At 33.8% G+C, this 8,552-nt stretch overlaps 1 protein-coding gene across 2 annotated transcripts in view; it reads right to left on the bottom strand.

The window, feature by feature from the left end:
* Positions 1-3,647: 3,647 nt before the first annotated feature.
* Positions 3,648-8,552, bottom strand: part of LOC113516817 (T-box transcription factor TBX20-like) — a 49,788-nt gene continuing 44,883 nt past the window's right edge. Inside the window, exons 5-7 of one of the 2 annotated variants that reach the window (XM_052891673.1) lie at positions 5,583-5,659; positions 4,936-5,010; positions 3,648-4,852 (exon numbers count right to left, since the gene is read on the bottom strand). In XM_052891673.1, the coding sequence (XP_052747633.1) occupies positions 4,399-4,852; positions 4,936-5,010; positions 5,583-5,659 (606 nt within the window). In that variant the 3' untranslated portion in view covers positions 3,648-4,398. The remainder of the gene's footprint in view (positions 4,853-4,935; positions 5,011-5,582; positions 5,660-8,552) is intronic. The other variant, XM_052891674.1, reaches the window with a different exon arrangement.

Genomic DNA, 8,552 nt, shown 5'->3' with positions numbered 1-8,552 from the left:
TATGCGGTTTAAATGATGGTAAATGAATACCGCCGTCCTTGAGCAACATCAGAGGAATTGCAGGTGTGTCACCAGCTATTTAGGAAAGAATATGCTCAAATTACATATACTCCTTTTATATTCAGAGGGAGACTTTGTACAAAAGTCGATTGCTTGGGTACCTCTGTCCCATTCGTGTTTTAACCGTGAAGCAGTTGTGTTTGCATGGCTGTGTTTTGGTTTGAAGGGTGGGATATGGCGTGAATTTACTGGGTATAGAGGAGTCGTGGAGAGGGGTATCATGGGCGAAACAGTATACTTTGTTATGTCCATGGTACTGCTCATGTCTACAGGCGACGGTTATCACTTTCCATCAGGTAGGCCGTCAGCTTGTTTGCCATTCTAAGTTGTATAAAAAAAATATAATTTGCACTTCATATTTTCTAGCTATTCAAAGATCTTAAGTAAATGGTGGGTACGAATGTAAATAAAAAGTTATGGTCTAAACAATTATTTTAATACTAGAAATATTGGAGTAGAAATCTCACCATAGGAAAAATAGAAATTATCTCATAACGATATAAACGAAATTTGAATATTAAATCTTTAATAATTTCCCCATTACACGATTATACTTAAAAACTTTGATGAAAATCAAAATCAAAAATTATGATATCAAAATAAAATTGGTAACCAGTCGCACGGTAAATTCAATCAGCGCTTAACGAAAGTGAAGCGTCACCCACAATTTCTGTTATTGGAAACAGTTTTACAAGCAATAAATTTGTGCACCCGCGTCACTGGTACAACATTTATTAGCTACAATCCAGATTAGATTAGCATTGCATCCCTAGGCGGGGGCCCTCGGGACGTGAAATTTGTCCCAGTAATGTGGCCACGCGCCGAACTAATTCGATGTAGTTGGAGTGTCGGACCCTTCTATGTGACTTGAATGTCGGTCGCCATTGTTTCATTTTAATTGAATAGTTCGCGCGGGGTGACGTTGTTTTCCTAGAGATAACTTTATAGCCGCTTTGCATAATTGCGGAGCGAGTCGCTCTAATTTGCTACAATTTCGCAATCTGTCACGCTCTGTATAGTGATTCGAGACATTAAAACTATTGATAATTGAATCTTGAACTATTTTTTTGTTTCCTAATTTACTCAACAAAAATACAGAGTTATAAGTTGTGAAATACAAATATGTACAGATTTTTTTGTAAAGGAGCTCTTTAATATATTACAGTTATTGCATTTAAGCTTCAAAATATAAGAATGTTTTAAAATAAGTATTTACATATATATAGTTAGACGACTTCATAAACAAAGAGCATTAATAACGGTCCGTATTTGATGTAGGTGAATGAAGTTATTTTATAAATTTTAAAAATTAAAAATTTTGACTATGCAAAATAAATAAAATCACACCTATTCTTCAGTAGTATAACATTTAGGTAATCACGTTTCCCTCTTATCTACTTACAAGTACTCATATAAGTATTTGATAGATCACTGAATTCTAAAAACACCTACTTAATTTTTAATTTTGCGCCACTTATAACTTGAGCTATATTAGTATGAATATCTACTTACAAACAATATTCTAAATATAAATTAATCTATAACCTTAAAAATAAAAAACGAAACTGTTTCTACAAATACAGAGAAAGCTTGCCTGTACTTTGCGACTAGTAGTGCCATCTAACGACGTATTGTGAAACAAATGTGACAACTTTGAAGATTGCAATTGAAGGACCTCGGTTTTTACAGTACTTTCTATAATATTTAACTACACAAACACCATTAAGTAAATATGTAATTATTATCTAAAATAAAATTAAAAAGTATCTAAAACGAGAGATGACATAAACAAGGAAGACCGGGCGAATGTTATAAAAATGTCGACAAATATGGAGTAAACACCGTATTCGCTGTCAGCGATTTGGTCTTCAGAAGGTATATACGTATTTTAATGATAATTCTCACAATAATTTTACCAAAGGGATATTTAATATAAAAGTCACTTGTTCACTGTCTGACTCGTGTTGCTGCCGCGTAGTAGCTATTCATCTATGGCTGTGGTTGCTTTAAAGGGCAGGATACGGCAATGAAATTACAGAATACCCATACATAACAACTTAGACCTCATGAACACTTACGTCACAGTATTCTATGAAGTCTTTGTTGTTCGTGCCTATAAGCGACGGTTACCACATTCTATTAGATGAACTGTTAGCTTGTTTACCATTCCATGTTGTATATAAAAAATGATATAGTAATCTGTAATCTTCGTTGCAGAAAAATGGCAAATCAAGTTTTTTGTGGAGATCATAGATAACATTTTGATTCAAGATAAAATTTAATATATAATTGGATTAATACTTAAACTTTTCTGTTACCATTTCGTTTCATTAAAGATGGATCATCAAAAACAAAAATCTACAATAGTAAGGTAATAAATTAGTTATGTATACTTACGTATCTATATTTTTTTAATCTGTTTATGTCAGACTATGACTATAGTCTCAAGTCTAGTATAATTTAATTTATAAATCAATTAACTTAAGAGATAACATTATACTTACTATCATTGGATTCAAATGTGCTCGAAAGAATATGAAAAATTTGAGATTAGGTTAACAGGGACAATAGTCGACTTATTATTTCAGAAAATTACTTGAAAACATTTATTTTATTTATTTAACTGAAACTAGTACTATTTATGTTTTGATCTGCTAGACTATTGTTAACAGATTCTGTTTAGTAACAGGATGTTTAAGTCACTCTGATCAGTCTGAGGATTCAATAAAATTGGCCAATTCGTCTCGTTTACTACGATAGAGAGCTCTAGGTAAATGAACAAATCTATTATCAACGCATCTTGTGCATTCGTCGAATCTCTTAAACTATTCAAATTTATTATTGTTCCTACATTAGCAGAAAGATTAGTTTAGGTACATAAAATATTATGTCCAATTCTTAGTTTGAAATAAAGGATAATTTCTTATTCAGTTAAGAGTACTTGAAATTATAAGTTACTTAATTAATTTTATCAAATAGTTAAATTGGTTTGAATCATAATTCATTATTTCGACCATTAATTGTCCAATGTTACTCAGCACTATAAATAGGCCTTCCTCTGTAGTGCTATTAATGTCCCATAATCCAGCGAATGGTCTTCAGATACTTATTTCTCTTATTATTTTACGACTCTCGTAATAATTATTACAGTTACGAGGTTGTTACTCCATCTAGTGGCAGTCACCCTACACTACAATTTCATTGTTTCTCACTTGTTTATACTTACTATTCTGCAACCACAATGATAATCCAGAGCGTTAAGACAAATTACTTACACATTAATGAAATTTTAAGCAGGAAATTTTTAATTAGTAAGGCATTGGTATGCGGATAATTGATAATGAAATTTTGGCATGCTGTTAATATATTTTATATCTACTACCTTGTCAAAATTGTATGATTTCGATGTAGGTACATTTATGTATTTATTAAGGCTCCTTTTTGTTGTACCTTAAAAGTTACTATAAATAATATTACAAAATAGAAGGGTATATTATGTGTTGTATGCCAAAATGTATTTATCTTTTTAATACGTAAAAGAGATAACGAAGCAGATATCTTAGAATAAAAAATCAAACAAAAGAAAATATGTTAACAAACATTTAATTTGTTTATTCTTTAGCAATATATTATCTATAATAACTATAATTTAACTACAAAGTAACTATGTAGGTACTCCTAATTGTCCGTTGCATCTTATCCACAAATATGGAATTCACAATAAACACAGACAGCGAATAGGTAGGTACAATTCCTACAATTTACTTAAGTCTACATCTAAACAAACTATACCTACACGCGTAAGTTCTCTAAAACAATTTTGCTTTTCTGTTATATTGCACAATTTACCTGAAAAAGCGGAAATCAGGTGCGACCGACAGCCAACTTATACAAAAGGAACCGTGAGGTTCATACAAAACAAACATAAAAAACTACCAAATGCTTCCGTTCAATGTATTTAATTCTAATACACTAGAGCTATAACATGAAGTTCTTGAAACCATCACTACGATATAATACTTTTAGGAACATAATTAAAGATATATATAACAATATAATTACAAGTTTAAATTATAATTAAATATGTATAGTACAATATGTTACAAATGTCGTCTCCATTTCAACTAGACTTCTCCAACTTGAGGCAATTTAATTGTCCCATGGCGCAAGAGCCACGACTTATGTCGAGTCGAGCACCGACGGCGGTATTGTTTACAATTCCAAGCGGTTATCAAGTGAGCCACATTGCATCTTGCATTTTTTCACAGAGTACACACCATAAAGAGTACTGTCGGGTGTAGGGGGACCTCGGGGAGGTTTTTATTTACTGCTATGTTACTAAGTGGGGCTGTGTGGGGGGTGCGGTGTGTGGGGCGTATGCGGTGTTTGGGGGGTGAGTGGCGGCGGGTGCGGACTCGCGTCACGGAGCGAGTCTGGCGAGGAGCCGGGAGACGAGCGTCGCGGCGGATGCGGCGGATATGGGGAGAATCGGTGCTGGGTTGTCGCCGGCAGTGCACCGGGGTACAGCGGCCGAGGCAGCTGCAGCCCCGACCCAGACGCCGCTAGATGCTGCTGTGCTAGTAACTGCGGGGCCAAGCATGCCCACTGGCCCCACAACGCTGCAGCTGGCACCCCGTACAGAGGATACGCGGCCCGTAGAAACAGCTGTGACCGCGCAGCCAATATCGCCTTCTCCTCTAACGTCAGATTATTGTTGTGTTGGTCGAGATCGAACGGCCGAAGAGGTGACCTCAAATAATGTTGCTCCGCAAGCATCGACTCCATCGTTTCTCTGAAACAGTAAACAACAAATTATCAGATCTTCAGTTAACGGTTACGTATATTAAATGAATATCCAAAATGATATTTATCTACCTATGATTAGCAGCGCTGAAGCGCACGTCATCGGGGTAGGAGGATGTTCCATCATGCTGCCCCGTGACGTAGAATCTCAAGAAAGAAACAAATAAATTCAAAATAAAACATATGCATTAAAGTGAGTGGCAATAAAACGATGGCATGGAATAATAGAAGCGAATAATGATACACAAGTTTTATAAAGCGAATGTATAATGTGTAAGTGAAAACGATGGATTATAAATTACACGGTTAGAAATGCTACATTGATGTGTGTCTATAATTAAACCTATGCCATTGGCTAAGTAGTAATAAATAAAGGTAAATTGAGCACACGGTATCAATCAGTAAACATATCGTATCGTTATTTGTGTCTATAACATTTATCAAAATTATGTCTTTCTCTAAACTTATATTAGATTTTTTGTGGGTTAGGCAGAGGAAATCGATTACGTACCAAAGATCTTTTTATTTTTACATACATTTCTTTCTCCATCTAGTTTTATAAGTATCAGCTTTTGTAATTACCTACTAATGCTATTTGTACCTAGTATAGTTATGTAATATTCTATTTAATTCGATTTTGTTACATTTATGCCTACGTGTTTGTTATATTTACAAGTGCCATAAAAACAGTCACAGAAGAATCTCATTAGAATAGTTACCTTTCAAATTCAGTGAGACGTGAAGAGTCACGGAAACCCTTCGCGAATGGATTACTGTCGATTTTCAGTTTTGTGATCTGAAACAAAAGAAACAAATTTACTTTAAGACATTGAAGAATTTTAATTTAATGTTTACAAATAAAACTCACATGTCATAGAAGTTAATTGAATATTTGCATGTGGTGAAACATTGATGACAATAAAATGTCGATAGTATCAGCGTACTGTTTATCAGATTTCCAATAAAACTGTGTTTGTTTTCATTGAAATATATATTTTATTATAATTATTATTTAATTATTCTGTAAGTTTGATTGAAAGCAATCATTTTATTAAAGCAATTAATACAAAAATTATTGTGTTAAAATCGTCAGGAAAATACAAACTCGGCGATTGGGTGCTTATTATTTCATGGTCCGACATTCATTGAAAGGCCTCGAATAAATAAATGTACTCTATTAATTCAATATTCAAAAGTAATTATACAACAACTGTATTATCACAAATTATTTCATAACCATAAGCACTATAAGCACCTACAATAAAACAGTTTAAAATATTAAATTAAAATTCAACTTCTGATTATTACATAATATTATTAGATATTTATTTAATTTCATTATTAAAAGTATTACGTGGTCACTATTTTAAATAATGTTTAAAGTCATTATATTATTATTACATTGTGTAATGGATGGATACATTATCCATTGCTATATATATGAAATTATGCTACGTTCCTGTACGAACACATCAGCCGAGGCCCGAGGCCCGAGGCCCGAGAGCGAGCGCCACCCGCCGCGCGGGGCACACTACTAATAAGGTTAAGTTATTGATGACATTCCACATCGGTTTATCACTTTAGATACAGTAGTATAATGCCTTCTTCAGCCGTATATTAGACTACAGACCAATACAAATTAATTTTCAATGTAAATAAAATTATAATATTTACAATTTTTACTTTTTATTTCTAAATGAGCTGCAAGAGTTTGACCTTGAAATTATACGCGTGTTTCTTTAAGCAATATTAAAAACATTACTAAAATGCAATGAATTGAGTCGATGCACTCATAAAACAAATATATGATTTAAATGCGGTCCGAGGTGTTAAAAATGTGTTTGGTAGAGTAGAGGCAGCGTCGATGAAAAATCGCCCCCTCGCTGAGTGGCGGCGCTCCCGCTGTGGCTCCACACAATTTGTAAATAATATTTACGATAAAACCTTCCTCGGAAACCTGTCACCATTTAATAGCGCCTGCACGCCTAATATTCGAACGGATTAAACCCATATTTATACTAATTTTAGCATTTTTAAGAATTTTACGGTACGGTGATGCGAAATAAACATATTATTTGATGAGTAATTTTTAATAAACAAGTCATCAGGAAGCTGTTTAGAGTTGTGTAGTTTATGTCAATCTTTCAGCACGTCCAGCCGCTGACGGTAATTACCTGGCGACAGAGATGGACCTCGTCTACTCAGTTTCATTTAGCACACCTACGTAGGCCGTGCCCTAGTTAATTGCACTTTTCTTGACAAGTTCACGCTAAGAATGTGTAATATATTATTGAATTTTAGTACAACGATCTGCTCAGTTAAATAGCATATAAAAATTACTAATTTGACACAGAATCTCGATTCGTAATAAGTGTTTTATTATTTCCGAATTGCAACGTACTGATATATATGACAGAAGCTTTTCTTACTAATGAGAAAAATGTCATGCATTATTTAATATGAGTAGATGTTCTCACTGAACTATTTCCAGACATTCAGCTCTCGTGACAATTAACTTCTTAATTTTTGTTAGAGATATTTATGAATTTGTTTGATGTGCTCGGTCGGAGGTGCGTTAATCTATGAAACGTCTTGAGAAACGTCCCGAATCCCATTGTGTCGGATCAAAGGAATATAATAAACAATACAATATATTGACCCCGGCTGTGACAAGTCTTCGGTTTGCGGTGAGTAATTTTATAAGCAACGTTCCTAATGACTTCGAAAATAGGTATATGGATCGAAGCAAGCATTATGAACTCTCCTACTGCTCGTGGTACGTTTAGGCAACATACGTTTGTTTTTTTTTAATATGTTATTGGAAATAAAAAGTTTAAAAGAGCGATAGAGAATGATTGAGTAAAATATCGTATAATAAGGAATATATTCGTATATGGGATTGAAAAAAGCTTTCGAATAATCATATGATCATCGAATGTAAATTATACACTTTCAATTGACATACATTAAACATGCATTTCTATATCTTAAGTATTATATCATTGTATATGTAATAGGTTACTAAAATAATAGAAAATTAATTATTAAAATATATTTTGCTTGACAAAAATTTTCCAACGTATCAATTATGATTTTAATTATTGTCTTTGTTATTCCAAATATCTGACAGTTGGTTACAGTAAAAACTTTTCAAATGATACAATACGTATAATATAATATTTCGTATGTTGTAACATTATCTATATTTATAAGTAAAAACTATTGTTCCTATCTGCCTACTATAAAAATTATGCCGAAATTTCAGAGACGAACGAAACAAGTTGGTGTTATTAAAATAATGAAAAAAAAAAAAGGTTTTTATGGTAAACTCACTGGAGCCACAGTGTCCGCCTGAATGAGTAGTTAGAAAAAGGAGTTATTGTCATAATGTGAGTAAATAAAAGGTATTCCTAGGGGAGGTACAGACGCGGTGCATAGTGTCGAGGGTCACCGTTACGTCGCCGTCGTGTCGTGGCAGCTACTTACGCTTGCACACCCACCTGGCGAGCGCCATTGACTACAATGGCCGCGCTCTCGCTCGTCGCGCCTGCGCCTGACGTAATGAGTGCGCCTACAATGCCACTAGTAGCTGACAATATTGACGTATTATACATTATTTATATTATCCTCTTGTATAGCTCGCGATTGTTTTCATTATCTCATATTTATTTATTGCTGGCTGCGTCCCG

This window comes from Galleria mellonella, unplaced genomic scaffold (assembly GCF_026898425.1).
Source record: "Galleria mellonella isolate WM207_F2 unplaced genomic scaffold, CSIRO_AGI_GalMel_v1 utg143, whole genome shotgun sequence".
NCBI lineage: Eukaryota > Metazoa > Arthropoda > Insecta > Lepidoptera > Pyralidae > Galleria > Galleria mellonella.
The sequence above is the reverse complement of the archived record's forward strand: the minus strand, read 5'-3'. Positions and strand labels throughout refer to the sequence as shown.